We start from the raw sequence: 16,095 nt of genomic DNA on the forward strand, positions 1-16,095 counted from the left end.
CATTAAAAGTTGGAATATTCCACAGTCCATGCAAAACTGTATCCTAAAAAGAAAATATGCAAAAGAACAAGTATTGGTTTACTGTATGTCATATGTGATATGTAGCATGTGACTCACTCCATATTAAATAGAAATGAACTACAATGATGTTTTGGGCTCAGAAGATTTAAGTAGTTCAGCTCTAGGAGTGGAAAATAAGGAGTTAAAAATTTATGAATAAGCCAGAATGATCAAAATTTGAAGGAATAAATGTTTGAAACGTTTCACTCTATGTGTAATGAATCTATACGATATATGGGTTTCATTCTGAAATGGGCAACAAAAAAAAGAAGAACTTTTTTCATGATATGACTTCCAGTAGTGGAAGTCCAGTTTCATGTAGATCAAACTAGCTCACCATCACCTGGCCTGTATAAAAAGCAAGGTCCAGTCAATTTGTGTCCACACAATCTAGAAGATATTCCTTGTCAACAACACAGGCTGCATTATCAACAGAACAGTTATGAGTTAAATACAAGATACAGAAGTACAATACAATACAATACAATTCAGTCTGGCTTCCGTAAACATCACTCTACGGAGACAGCTTTATTGAAAGTGTCCAGTGACATCATGATGTCGGCTGACTCTGGTAAATTCACTGTTCTGGTTCTCTTGGATCTGTCGTCAGCCTTTGACACAGTTGATCACCAGATCCTGCTGAGAAGACTAAGGGATGAAGTGGGACTGTCTGGGTCTGTGTTAGAATGGTTCTCATCTTACCTTTCTGGGCGCAGTTTTAGTGTATCTGCCAATCAAATGAGGTCTGAATCGGCAGATCTGTTGTGTGGAGTCCCTCAAGGTTCTGTTCTGGGTCCTTTATTGTTTTTGCTGTACTTGATTCCCCTTAGTAAAATCATTCAGAGATTTCCAGATGTTTCTTATCATATTTTTGCTGATGACATCCAGCTCTACTGCTCTTTTGACCCAACTGAGCCCCAAAGGCTGAACAGCTTAGTCAATTGTTTGCTAGAAATCAAACAATGGCTGAGTGAAAACACTTTACAGCTTAATGTGGACAAAAATGAAACTCTGGTGATTGCTCCTGATGATAAGATTCCAGGGTTGAGTCAGTACTTGGGTGACTTAGGTCAGTCTGTCAAACTGAGCCTGAGAAACCTGGGTGTTGTATTTGATAAAGACATGTCTCTTGTTCAACACTGCAGAAAACTGACCAGAAACTGTTTCCTTCAACTGAGAAAAATCTCTAAACTTAGGAAAATGTTGTCACAACATGATCTGGAGCTTGTAATCCATGCGTTTGTTTCTTCTCGTCTGGACTATTGTAACAGTTTGTTTTCATGTCTTAACAAGAAGGAGCTGTCTCGTCTGCAGTTGATTCAGAACTCTGCAGCGAGAATTCTGTGTAAGACTCCTCCTTACATCACTGATCTGATCCAGCCTTACACCCCAGCTCGGACTCTGAGGTCTGTGGATCAGAATCTACTTATGGTTCCACGCACACGGCTCAGGACCAGAGGAGAGAAATCTTTTCAGGCTGTTGCTCCTAAGCTTTGGAACAATCTTCCTCTCTCTTTGCGCTTGATGGAGTCTACTGACTCCTTTAAGAAACATCTTAAGACGTTTCTATTTGTTCAGGCTTTTCCTTGAATTTCTCGAACTCCTGTGTTGTTCTCGGTGTTGTCTTGATCTTTGAAGTATGTACTGTTTTGAGTATTGTTTTGATTGTTAAAGCGCTTTGTGACCCTGGTCTCGAAAAGCGCTATATAAATAAATATTACTTACTTACTTACTTACTTACAATAAAATATTTCTCAATATTTCAGTCACGTTGATTTAAAAACGATCCATAAATATCCAACGAGTGACAAAAGTTGTTAAAAATCATTAGAACAGACACTGTACTCATGGATAATTTGGATTGTCATAAATAGAGAAGTTTGGCATTAAAAGGCACGTATGTAAGTTGGCATCACATGCGTGGAAGGAGGCTAAACTATTTAGCGAGACTAAACGATTTTTAGGCTTCTTAAAGATCACCCTTAGTTCCGGGCCATCGGCGCATTGGCAGTCGGCTCCTACAATTATTGTCTTCAGTTGTTGACTCTTTGTTTTTTAAAAGAACTGCGACGTGAGATACCTGTGGCATTTTCATCAGCGTGTTCCTCGATTTAAAAGTGACAGCTTGAAACTACCGGCTTTATCAGTGGAGGATTGGACGTGCCCTTTCAAGTGACCACGCACCGCAAATGTAAACAATAAGTGGCGTAATCGCACAAGATATAGCGTGGGAATTTACGGAATTCCGCCTGGGTTACACCCGTCATCATCCATGATGGACAGTAGTTTGTTTGTAGTGATCTCCTCTCTGCAACTGTCACCAGTGAGTCCAGCTTCATGCCAACCACAGAGCCAGCCCTTCTGATCAACCAATATTTTAAACACAATCCCAAGAAATGAAAAAAGTGTTTTAAATTGGGCATGATACAAACAATTTGTCATGTTATTAATTAAATCTTTGAAACATAAAATCAGATTTTTTTGATTGAAAGCAGGATAAGCCAATTAAATCTTTTGGTGCCCTTTGGTTCTAATTCTAATCAAATCAGCTGGACTTTTACAAACATCATTAACTGAGTAATTTCAATAAAACTGCGATACACCTTAATTATCTACTTAACCCTACTTAATGTCATGCGATCTACCCACACTACTTTTAAGATTGAGTGGTAGTTTCCTATTGACTTATCGAGCACACCTGCTCCATCAGAAAAATATGCATTTTCAGCCAAAATAATGCACTAGTTTGAAAACCAGGTTGCCATTTATGTTGAGGAAAAATCATTTCCGGTGGGAAAATGATAATAGCAGCAGAGATGCCAACAGTATATTGGGTAATTTGAATTTACCCCATTTAAGGACAAAAAAACAAAAACAAATCTTGGAGCTCGAGACAGGCCAACAATTCAATTTGTGAAGAGTGACGCAGCAGGAACTATTTATTTGGGCAAGCCAGTCTGTGTGCTGATTACTTTGAAAAAAATTGGCTTCCCAGGGCATGAAAGCGACAAACCAATTTATTTTTATTCCACTCTGACAAGTGAAAATGACTGCTTGGATTATAACTGCAGAGATTTTAATCAGAAACGAGAGTTAAAGGGTGACAGGGTCAAAGAAATAAGGACCAAGTGAATGCCTGGAGTGTCTTAGTGCTGATGCAAGCACTTTAATAATTGAATGAAGCGTTCTCTGACAGATATTGCTTAATCAGCAAAATCACTCAAGCAATGGGAAATAATAAATATTGACTTCCCTCATGGCTTATTACACTTCTATGTGTTGTGCTCAAACTGATTAAGTTGATATTCAGCAGTCCTCATTGTCATTATACTCATTTTAATAAGACTTGAGGCAGTTAAATGGTACACAAAACAAAGAATGCGAGTCAGATATCCGCTCCTAGTGACCGCATTTTCAGGTAAGTCGTTCTCTTTTATCTCTTAAATAGCATTTTACGCAAGAAAATGTCATGAACTTTAATCCATTTCTATTATTCATCAACAAATAGTACAGTATATCATGAACATGCGATCACTGGCCACTTTATAGGTACACCTTGCTAGTATCGCCTTCAGAACTGCCTTAATCCTTCGTGGCATAGATTCAACAACGTACTGGAAACATTCCTCAGAGAGTTTGGTCCATATTGACATGATAGCATCACGCAGCTGATCCCGATTTATCGACTGCACATCCATGATGCAAATCTCCTGTTCCACCACATCCCAGAGGGACTCTATTGAATTGAGATCTGGTGACTGTGGAGGACATGTCATGTTCAAGAAACCAGTCTGAGATGATTCGAGCTTTATGACAAGGTGCGTTAAGTAGCCATCAGAACATGGGTACACTGTGGTCATAAAGGGACGGACATGGTCAGCAACAAAACTCAGGTAGGTCAGCAGTTTCTGAAATACCCAGCATCAACAACCATGTAACGTTCAAAGTCACTTAATCCACTTTCTTTCTACGAGTAGTTGGACAGGTGTGCCTAATAAAGTGGCCGGTGAGTGTAAAGCCATTATTCTGCACTTAAGCATTTGGTGAAATATTTATGGCTAGCAGGGGCCAACAAATTCCAACGAACATACATAGTCCATATATGAAGCTATTAATATATTTTTAACGGTTCATTATACAAAAATATAGAGAAAAAGTGCCCAGTAGCGTGCAGGGTCTAAAGACTTCAAAAACGTTTGTCTATTTCAGGCTTCAGCCAAAGGTCATGTTCATTGTTAATGTAAGAAGAACTAATTGTTTTCTAAAAGTACAACATTTGGACATTAGATATAATGTGTAACATTATATGTGTTGGTTTATTTCTATTTATCTACTCTTATTGCGACTTCACGCACAAGAAACCTTCTTTAAGAAAAATGACTGCATTTTCTTCAAGATGTGCAGCCCATAAATAACCGTCGACATACATGAAAGGTTCCACACTTTCTCACATTCACACAAGCTGAACTGAAAACGCGTTTGCTTTCTCCATCGCCTCTGACAAAACAACTCAATAACATCCTCTCTCAAACCGACAACTTCACCACTTTAAATTCACACCCTGCCAAAAAGCGTACATGGCTGAGTGAAGGAACAACAGACTATTATCAAAAACCGATGATAAAACGTTGCAACCATTTGGACCAAAAGTCGACAGAAAAAGGAACAGTAACGAGCAGATCGAGGAAGTTGTTGGGAAGCTTCGGAGGAGGTCAGACAATTATCCAGCAATCAAATGGCAGACCTGTGACCTGGTGTCAATGGCTCCTTGAGGCTGCTATTTAAAGTGACTGACCATTAAGCAGAGCTGGGTCTGAAAGAGATTTTCGTTACCACTTTAATGGTTTGTGACCTACACCTTTTTTGCTAAAGCGATAAAGACCATCAATCTGAAGACAATGGATCTGATGGATTGCCCACTTAAATGTGGTAAAGAAAAGAAGGACACTTACATCCATCATCTGTCTTTGTCCCCTTTTCTATTGGTGGTCATGAGAAAAAGATTGACAACTGCAAGCAGACCAAGCCTAATTACTCTGTGAGCCATACACAATTTTAGATACATTACTTTAATTACATTTTTGGACCAATTTGGTATTGATCATCTATCGTTTAGTGCACTGTTTTATGTATCAGCACCATTTTAAAAGTATCGATTTGTGAGCAGTATGTCCCATAAATCAATGCCTGAGTTTTTAAATACATGTTAAAAGCCATCATAGTACGGAAGATTTTATTTTACCCATCCCTAACTTAACAAAGAGGATAATCACAGAACATAATTAAATACTGACCTACTAGCCTTCGGTTGTCCATCTAAGGAATTTAGAAATTCATTTTCAAAATTTCAAGGAGCAATAGAATACATTTGTTACCTGCGAGCGCCATTTCAATTTTACTTTGCTGCAGAAATGACAGTGTTTATGATTAATTATTCACATCAATCCTTGCTTACTGCTAATGAGACACCTACGCGCCAATGACTTAGATAAAAGTAAGGATATTTTTTATTTCACATTTAGACACTGGAAAATAATCTAATCCTGTAATTATTCAATGGGTTTGGCCAGACGACCTACCGGAGGGTCATTGGTTGAGCTGGTTTGGTTTTAAATTTGGCTGAACGATGTTTACACATTTTTTACATCCCCTAATAAAAGTAGATATTTCCAACACATTTGTTACATGGTTGTACATTTCCCTTCAACAAAATATTTAGAATACAATATATATATATTTTTTAAACCCATAATTTCAAAAGATTATATGTGTTAATTTAAAAGCAGTTAATTAAACACATCTCCAGCCATAACATTATATCGAACAAGAATGTCATAATTTGGCCCATTTTTAGTAACTCTTTTGAAGAGGTAAGGTACTAGATTGTATAGCACATTCTGTTTGACAATCTGTTGAAGTAAGCCAGGAAACCAGCCATCAACATGTATAAAACTGGCTGCTTAGACCTGAGGAATTGCGGTCAGTATTATTGCCTTCTTTATTCTTTAATGTTCTACTAACATTCAAAAGGTATCCTGTTTTGTATGCTTTTATTTTGTTGCATTTTCTCCCTAATGTGTCTCTGTTGACATAATGAACCCCCGGATTAATCCAATCTGCAATCTGTAGCTTCCTGGTTCCAGTCTGTGGTGTCCGATCATCCTGATATCTAAGGCAGTAACATTGATCTCCCTGTTATCTGAGAAGTTGTGTACTTTCTTCCTGGTGCATTTGATTTATTGTCTTTGTATGATTTAGATCATCTGCATGCTTTCAGTTTCCTTCTCCAATGTTTTCCTTCTGTTCGTGTTGACAGCTAAGTTTGTTTTTTTTTGTTTCACAATTTTCCACCAGTTAGTTTGATTATCGTGGATCTTCTTTATGGTATTTATTGTTTATCAGTTTCAGGTATTTTCCTTGGTTTAGTTTTGTGTATTTCCTACTGGTTAAGCGACGGCTTTTGTTACTGGATTTTCCTATATTGTGCGTTTATATTGTTAATTGTTAATCTTGTTGTATGAAATCACTCTTCCTTGGTCACTTTACGCTCTTGGGTCCAGTTAGTTCCGGATTGCCTGACAAAAAGCTTGCTCATGTTTGCACTGCAGAATTCTAGTGGCTCTCCTGGTGACTACAGTCCAGACTACATCGTTATCAAGCTCTTACGAGTGCAGTGAGAGGATAAAATGAAAGCCAAAGTAATCTTGCTAATGACACTCATTTCTCTACAAATGGAAATCTTGCATGTAGCATAAGAGCAAGGCTAATGAACCCCTTCTCGATACATCTCTTGCTGATGTTCATTGTTGCCTTGTGGGGAGGCATAACGGACTCGGAAACCTAAGTTATGGGCAAATTACAGCAGGAATTAGGATGACTTAATCATATAGTAAAATATCAATTTTCGTTAAGTCAATTGATCGTTAGGGAATCAAGGTTGTCACACTGGTTGTGTGTTGTAGCCATACAAGGTGAATAGTTTCCCTTTATATCTTTAAGAACGCTTCAAAATGTTCCTTTCAAATGGTCTAGTCCAGGCAGATTTAGGGGCTCAAGAGTCTCAGGCAGATAACTAAGCTGGTTGCATATTGACCCTTTGCTCTCTATCTGACATTCATAGAAGATTGAAGTCTGGGAAATACTATTAAATGGAAAATACATGACCAATGCCTTTGAGGTATAAGACCTTAAGACCAAGAATCCTTGTCGTTATTATTAAAAACGAATCAATACTGTAAAAGCGAACAGCATACATTAGCGTTGATATATTTCACTAGTATTATTTATTTTATTTTTGTTCAACAGCATCTGTCGATTTGTTCATTAAAATGTGCCTCAGCGGGATGTCAAGTCCAAATGGAGGTGGTTCAATTGCAGTTCTATTCTCCATGACTTCACAGCCACAATACAGGTGGCATACATTTGTTGCTAAGATACGGTGGTGAGGCTTGTGCGACTGCTTTGGATCTCTCAATCATTCAGTTTTGACTGCTTATCATTGGTTTTTCCATTGTATCTTTGAAAAGACACATTTGGAGTATATCCTAAATTCATCAATATTACAAACCTTTTTTGTCAATTCATTGATTTAAAATAGATTAATGGAAATTACAACCAAAAAAAGGAAAAACTGGGTAATGGTTTGCCAGCATAAACAAAACACTGTATTCATTATAATTAAAAGGTCATTAAGGGTTTAATCCTTTCTTTGTAACTTTAAATATAGCTTTTTTAGAACAACAAACTAATTTTTTAATTATTTTCATGATTTTCTAATAAACATTCTGTGATCATCGTTTATTTTGTCATATCTCGTACGAATTTGTAACTAATCTTCCAACAGTGCTCTTCACTTTGCCAAGGTGATCTTCCCACGTGCAATGTTAAAATCAACTTCATTCATTTCCATTTTTTGTGCTGCTTTAATGTAAAAGAAACCACCTTTGCTAGAGTTCCACAGTTTGTTGGACAATATTCAGACCTTTTTCAAAAACAAAATTGAATATCTGAACTTCCTACTCCATGACATAAAAGACACCAGCTATTGTATAGATCAGCACACTTGATATTCAGAGGCAACAATATTGGGGGTGATTATAGGAGGAAGCAGTCAGTTGAGCAGCTTCAGAAACATTGATCTTTACACTACACCAAAGAAAAGTAATATGGCCAAGTTTAACTGTTGACTATTGAGGGGAATTTATGCAATGTTTTTAAACACACAGTTCAGCTCGAGTCAACTCTAAAACATCCCACATTGAGAATGTTGACATATTTTTAGTATTCTTGTTGTATTGGTGCAGCAGGAAACTAGTAGAGCAAAACCTAAGGTTCGCCAACATCTGCAGGCGACTGAGAAAAAAAAAAGAATCAGGAAATGATTGATCTCAAGCTCAATGAAGGAAACGGTCATATCTTAAACGCAATACTGAGCACGATATACATTTCATTGATTCCATTGACGTGATTTAGAGTGACAATAAGTAGGTAATGAAAAAGTATTACTCTAAACATTCTATGTTCACAATTGTACACTATGCTAAGGTACTTAATAATTATTTATTATTTGAAAGGGCCAGACAAGAGGCACATAAACACTCAAGTCTTCTATTCCACAAAAGTAATGTCATCTCCACCCACAGCAAAGGGTCTGCCTGTTTAATATTGCATTTTGCAAGCGTGAGACGATGTGATAATCTGAGGCATATGAAAAATGCTGTGGGTTTGATAAGAAAATTTCATTTTGCAGAGGAAACAGGGTTCCATGGGAACATATGGAGAGTAGATTCCAAAAGCCGCAGCACACATTCCCTTCTGATGCTGGCAAATCTTCTGACCGTCCATTCAGCTGTATTCTACTATTGATAAAGCCATTATTGTCTTTTTCCATTACCTTTTCTTTTAGTTTTAGGCTAACCCCCTTTAAATATATATACAGTATGTCCTCATATATATATATATATATATATATATATATATATATATATATATATATGTGGACTGTGGTAAACTACAAAAATCACAACTTTACAGTTGCCAGACATGTCCAGGTGGGAGGTGATATTATTAGCAACATGAAATTGTTCAGTAGACTCTGTATTACACTTGTCCTTTGTGCGTCAAGCCTTATCTTCAACCTGCACATGTTGTACACGGCAACAGCTCTGGACAGTGAATGTCAAGCATGAATCATTAGCAGCTTATGCGAGTGTCGGACCAATGGAGAGCAAAAAAAAAAGAAGGGCTGGTGATGGTTTGGAAAAACAGGTACTGTATTTCCTGCTTCTTTAAATATGTTAGGTCCTAAAGTGCAGAAAATAAATGCAGAAACTAGCAACAAAAAGAAGTGTGCAGCAAAGTGAAACAGACTGAGAGTGAATTTAAAACCAAGTGTCCTTCAGCATTAACAGAACTCTTGTTTATAAATCATCAAATACCAGTCGTCTGTTTAGTGTCGTCCCCTTGGCAACAAAGCAGGCTGTCTGGAACACAGGAAGTATCAAGGGGAAGGACAGTGTGATGTTGATAAAATATAAGCCTTTTACATTTCCTAATGTATTTTTGATTGAGATTTTGAAAACAGTTAATAACTCCAGTAGGTGTTCAGTGAGATGATGTGCTGTGGAAGACCATAGTTTTGTTTTAAAGAGTCATTTGTGCATCAAGCAAACACAATGATGGTGGAAAACACACAAAAGCTGAATCACATGCAATTCTCTTAGTAAAAGGTGATTGAGCTTGTTATAATTAAGTAGCAAAACTTCGTTTTTAAATACCACAAAAGAGCACCGTAGGAAACAGGAGTCAAATTAGAAATGTCCCATATTATGTGTGCACCTGAATGCCCCTCGTGTTCTTCTTATTGTTGCACTATGGGAGCTAGCTAACAGTTCATGCCGTTGAAATAAACTCTGAATGACTGGAAGTTGTTGTGTGGTTATCTCAAAATCCCAAGTCACTACATAATATTGGTGATGAGGTGAACCAGAGATTTTTACCAAAGTTAGACGTGGTGAGTACATGGAGGGAGAACTAGACAGACTATGCGAAGAGGTTGGGACACTTTTTCTCTGCAAATGGAATTACTGAAGAAGCGAGAAAGCGCTTGAGTGCGTGTGTGGCAAAAACTTTTTAACTAATTAGGAACTTGGCTGTTGAACGAATCAATGGTGAGACGGTGGGGACGGCAGCGTAAAGATCCAACTCCATGCTTTTTCCAAACGTTTTTTTTATGCAGCAGTTTTACTGCTGTGTTACACACCCATCCACTCCCCAACTGAATCATGAATATGACCGTGTGCAGCCACGAGGCTATAAAATATAGTTGTAGTAAAAAATGTAAAAATGCAACTAGTTTAACTACACATAGAACAAAGGGATTTCAGCAACAGGTGTTTAAAAACAACAACAGAGGAAATAAGATATTATATTGAATCGCATTAACCTACTATGATAACGATTAATGTCATTGGTGCAAGAGAGCCTGAACAGAAAGCACTTTATCGAGCCGAAGTGCAATTTTAAAGATTAAGATCAGTGTTCCCATGATATTATGACAACTAAAGATACATCAATGCTGACAGCCAGGTATGGATTATCAATTTGGCGTGTGTATGTCATCAATCTCTGACCCAACAAGTGATATAGATTCAATGCAATGGTTAGTCAGCAGCAGCTAGAGCCAAACTCCGTAAGAAGCAAAGAGGCAAAAGAAAGTCCTTATTATAGAATAAATCATAAGTAAAGAGTCTAAAATGTTGATATTACCTGAAGCTTTAAAGTTTGCGAGTCGAAGTTATTACCCTCAACTCCGCTACTGAATCATGTGCTCATTTTTCCACACAGAGTAAATATCTTCATGCCAAATTTATTGACATAAAAAAAAAGTCTTACCTCAAAGCTTTACTTGGCAAAATTGCTTCACTGCCAGTTGTCTGGAGGCTGCTTTCCACGCTTAGTGATTGGGGACCGGCTCCCCTGCTGGTTGTCTCCTCAGCTCCAGGACACTCATCCTCATCATCAACTTCCTCAGCCGCTACCTTCTCCTTCCCTTGTCCTTCGCTCTCATTGTCACTGTCCTCACACAGCATGTCGTCAACCTAAGTGACAAAAAGGTACATTTTTTGCATTGAGAATATGCAGTTTTTAGCTCCACAATATGTGACGTTCATTATTCTGAGCTAGAAACAGTTGCCTCTTTAATAGAAGCCAAGATATTTGTGGCACCCTTATTTCAGCATCACTACACGTATGCAGTCAACACTTTGGAACACTAATAAGCATATTATTATTCCGTAAAGCACAGATTGACTCATCCGTCTGCTGTACTCCGCTTTCACATATTGATGGACTTCTCATGTTACTAATATTAATCATGTTGAAAAAAGTCTGATCTGGGATGTCTTTACCTATTCAGAATATTTTTCCTTTTACCTTTTAGGAGGACATGAATAAATGTAAAAATACATCCCCCCCCTAACATGCTAGTCGATGTCAAAAATGAAAAGAATACTTAGTAAGCCGACTATACAAATAAGAAGTCGAGAATTGTTGTTTCTTCAACTGCCTACAAGCTATAATTTTACATCTGTTCAGAGACCAAAATATTGTTCCCCGTTGAGCTGAGATGAAAAGAAAGTAAATGCATGCTTTGATAAATAATGAAAAATATGCTGTTGGTTGGTACATCTCCATTTAAACTACTCTCACTTCAAAGACAGTTTCAAATGTTGTCTCTGTTATGATAACTTGTTATCAGCACAAAATAATAAAAAAAAAACTCAGATAAAACTGTCATGAGCAGAAATAACCTCAAGCTTGCAGGTTCATTTCTCCTTATTTGAAAAACCATCAATAACCTTCGTAAAGTTAGAAAGTAGATAAGCCAGGGGCGAAGAACTTCCAAGAACAAGGGACGTCAGAAAATGTGTTCACGTCAAACAACACAAGCTGAGCAAGACAATTTGATTGATATTCACCGATTACAAGCGGGCTGCAAATTGCTTTTTTCTGGCTGAGATATTTCCCATTCTTGAGGGATTTAAACCTGCAGCAGCTACCTGATACTGTAAACAGTTCATCTGGACAGTTTCTGTGTTTAAGAAAATAACGTACATTCGATCGGCCAAGAACAAATAGAGTTTCTTTACAATAGCTACAATAATTAATGCCTCATTTTATGATGATTTGATATGCAATCCACATTTTTTTATGAAGTATAAATGGTTAACTACAATAGAAAATACTTTTCTTTGCTAGCCATTTAAAAAAATTGTTGTAATAGTACACAGAAGGATGAAAAGGAAGTTGTACCAACAAGCACCTATTGAGAAATAATTAATATAAAATATATATATTCAAAGACCTCATCGAATGTCATATCTAAATCATTTAAATTAATTTAAATTACATTCCAAAATATATACAAACACCCAATGAATGTACATAGTATGGAAGTATGTGTCATCACCAATCCAATACTGATTACGACTACTGCAGCTAATACTTTGAAGCAATAGTAGTTTATGTACTATAGTCTTGTACAAGTCAGCCATGATAACACATGAAATTAAGTGGCTAGGCTGCTCAAAATACTGTACATAATTAAAGTACATTTAGCAAGACATTTCTGTTCTTAGAGATGTAGCACTGCAGAAGTTACAGGCTGAAGTTGTCTAAGACACACGAGAGTGCACAACTCAAAGTCGCTGGAACACTTAATGCCTTCAGACGACAGTTGATTGAGAACTCTGTCAGGGGAGCAATTTCCAGTCTTAGTCAGGTTGTTGATTGATGATGCAGAACAGTATAATCTTCCTGAGACTGTCACCTATTTCAATGTTTTTTCCAGAAGAAATAGCTAGCAGCAACATCTGTTATCAGCAGAGATTATGCATCAGAAAGGGAAGTTTAGATCTGGATGTGTGCTTTGGCTTGTTTATTGTGTATAACTAGATTAATATGTATCTTCTCAAAGCCAAGTGCTCTAACAGATAACATTGCTAAAGGATCTTGAATCCATCAAGTAATCCTAAAAGGCATTATGTTTTGTTTTTTCTTTCGACACTATACACTAGATACCATCATACTGTATATGCTATCATACACTAGACTTTGTATTCATGTTGAACCATTATATCTGTAGTAATCCATCCAACGAGATAAGAGAAGCAGTTTGGATATTTATTTCATTAGCGGTCTCTTATCCGTTCAATTCCCAACACATGCATTTAGCCAGAGGTCAAACTGAAAATGGTTCATAACATAAAACTTTTGATTCATCCAGTACTCATAAAGGTGGGGAACTTTCCATTTTAAAATGTTGAAATTATATAAAAAAAAACCTTATTACCAATTTTCTTAGAGTTTTTTGCTCCCCAAGATTGAGAGTATTAATCATGGATCGTTATATCCAGTGCATCCAATAATTCAAGCCATTATTGAATGATGCCAACCTTATATTGTTGTTGGATGACACTTGGACAGTTGGATCATAAATTAAAGCTGCTGTAAAAATGTCTGATGACAAACACTTATAGGTGTAATGAGTTTGTGGTTTGCTTGTTTGGATTAATGATATTAGGCTGAAAGCTTCATCAAGCAACTTCGATATGATGAAGTTCATTTCGTACTGTAACCTTCTTTGATTATTGTTTTCTTCGGTACATAGTAAAAGCAATCAATGCCATTAATCTTGGGGAAATGAAACTAACTCAAGAGAATTCGATCCTGGAGCAGTTTATAAGGTTGTTTTTTACATGTAAAGCTGGTCCTGAATTTATTTAAAAAGCCCATAAAAGTGTTTCGATACATGGTGGTGGTAAAAATGAGAACGATAATGTTTTAGTAAAGTGTTAATATTCGTTAAATGTATTTATCTTACTAAAACTTAACTTGTAGGTAAACCAGAAAAAACAACAAGGAAAATCCAATGATGGAGTGAGAGGCATATAAGCAAATGGAACTTGTTCCCCACATAACTGTACAATGTCATACGGTTGACGAATAACAATCCTCACGTCAAAAGATATATTAAATATCGCTTCTTAATGTATTAACAAATTATTGATCTAAAGATGAAGTCCCTTGTTTGACCCCCACTCAAAAACTAAAAACAAGTTTAAATTGGGGGACACAGAAAATAAACATATGGGATGCAAATGGCCTGAATGCTGAAAGTAAGACCCATGAGCTGTGTCTCATACTTGCGTACTTTAACTTACTTATATTTAAAGTATTTTTAGTGCATAAGTGCGTCTCAATTCTTAGTATGCGAAATGTAGTGCGCAATGCACACTAAATTGGCGTATTAATACCCACAAAACTGAGCATGGATTGATGGACACTTTCTACCCTAAATGGTCGCCATCTTAGTGACGTTGGCGTTGTAAACGGAAGTTACGTCAAATATATATATATATATATATATATATATATATATATATATATTGCGCACTACATTTCGCACATATACTTACAAGTGCAATTTCATCCAGCAGTAGGAGGAGGATGACACGTCTTCGGTGCAGATACCGGTGTAAATATCTTGCGAATATTTCGTTTGTCATATTTCACTAAGCGAAGTATGCGATTTGACAAGGAGCAATGGTCTAAACCAGGGGTGGCCAACACAGTTCTCGGAGATCTGCAGTGGGAGCATGTTCTTGTTCCAAACAATCACGGACACCTTTTGACCAATCAGATGTCTTAGGAGTGTAATCAGTTGATCGTCAGTCTGGTGTTGCTTGTTTAAGCTGAAACCTCATTGGTTCAACTGTACATGCTTGATCAGTTTGAACAAACCAAACCAGGGTTGGCCACCCCTGGTTCAAAGCGTTAAATAAAAAAAGGGGACAGCAAAAAATATCACATCAGTCTGCTTTACACCAAGCTTTAACAATCTGTCAAGAAGGGACAAATATAGTTATATGTCAGCTACCACACAATCTAGGTCTTTCAGCGTTGTTGGCATTTAAATATGTGGCTGCCTACCTCTTTGCGTGTTTGGGCATAGTCGGTTTAAATGTCTTCCTTTTTCCATGAATATCCGGCATGTTTAAGAATGTCACAGACTGCCCTTTAGCTCAAATGGCATTTTAACATTACTTTTAATACAATGGATTTGCAGCACAAAAAAGACAAATTCCTCTGGTCTACCAATTGCTTCTGTAAAATAAGAGCAAGTGGACTCTTACAATATATGCAATGAAAAATGTGTTCCCCAAAACTATTTATAAACATTTTCCCGAGAGAGACTAGAAAAAACAAGTCATCCGTTCATGAACATGCACTAATGGAAGTCATTGAACTTATACAAATAAAGAAACCTTCTTTTACAGCAGCATATTTTCCGAAATGTTTTTTTTTTTATTCCAGCAAGTGTAGTCATTACCCAATGTCTCCAATTATTTGTTTTGTAGATAATTTGACAGTAAAGCTGGAACTTACTTCTAATTAGCTGTGTAGTCCTTGAGGAAAACCACAGGGATCCAAACAAATACAGTAAATAACACTTTTTGGGTTACAGCAGGCCACATGCTCAGCAATTCTAAGCTTCATCGTATGATCGCAGAAATGTCAGCTTTGTTCGTAACACCATGGATTAGGTTCATCCTCACTTCAATCAGAGGTGAGTCTTTTCTCGCAAGCAGTAGTATTGATACCGGGTTGCATTTCAGAACCATAAGGGATTTATTTTTGTGTTTAATAAATACTCATAATGAATCATTTAAAAACCCTAGATAAAGTTGTCGTATAAGGAATTACTTACCAAGAGAGTGCACGGTGGTAGAAGTTCAATGTATGTATGCATCCATTTTGATTGTATGATGACTTAGTCATGCATAGTTTTCTTGCATGAAGGCCTGAAAACAAATGGGTTTGAGGTATCCCTTGTGTCGTCTCTGGGTCAAGGTGAACAACGCCAGCCACTGCATATGCATCTCTGGAAGCCAGGGAGGTCATTCACCTTGACCCAGAGACAAGACAAGGGATACCTCAAACACATTTGTTTGCAGGCCTTTGGGTCACCTTGAC

The 16,095-nt window shown here is 37.1% G+C and overlaps 1 protein-coding gene across 1 annotated transcript in view; it reads right to left on the minus strand.

Annotated features, from left to right (window-relative positions):
* ctdp1 (CTD (carboxy-terminal domain, RNA polymerase II, polypeptide A) phosphatase, subunit 1) overlaps positions 1–16,095 on the minus strand; it is a 37,708-nt gene that overhangs the window by 8,055 nt on the left and 13,558 nt on the right. Inside the window, exon 12 of the mRNA XM_087787552.1 lies at positions 10,954–11,159. Within this exon, the coding sequence (XP_087643678.1) occupies positions 10,954–11,159 (206 nt within the window). The remainder of the gene's footprint in view (positions 1–10,953; positions 11,160–16,095) is intronic.

The sequence above is a fragment of the Callionymus lyra genome, chromosome 3 (assembly GCF_982586985.1).
Source record: "Callionymus lyra chromosome 3, fCalLyr1.hap1.1, whole genome shotgun sequence".
Taxonomy (NCBI): domain Eukaryota; kingdom Metazoa; phylum Chordata; class Actinopteri; order Syngnathiformes; family Callionymidae; genus Callionymus; species Callionymus lyra.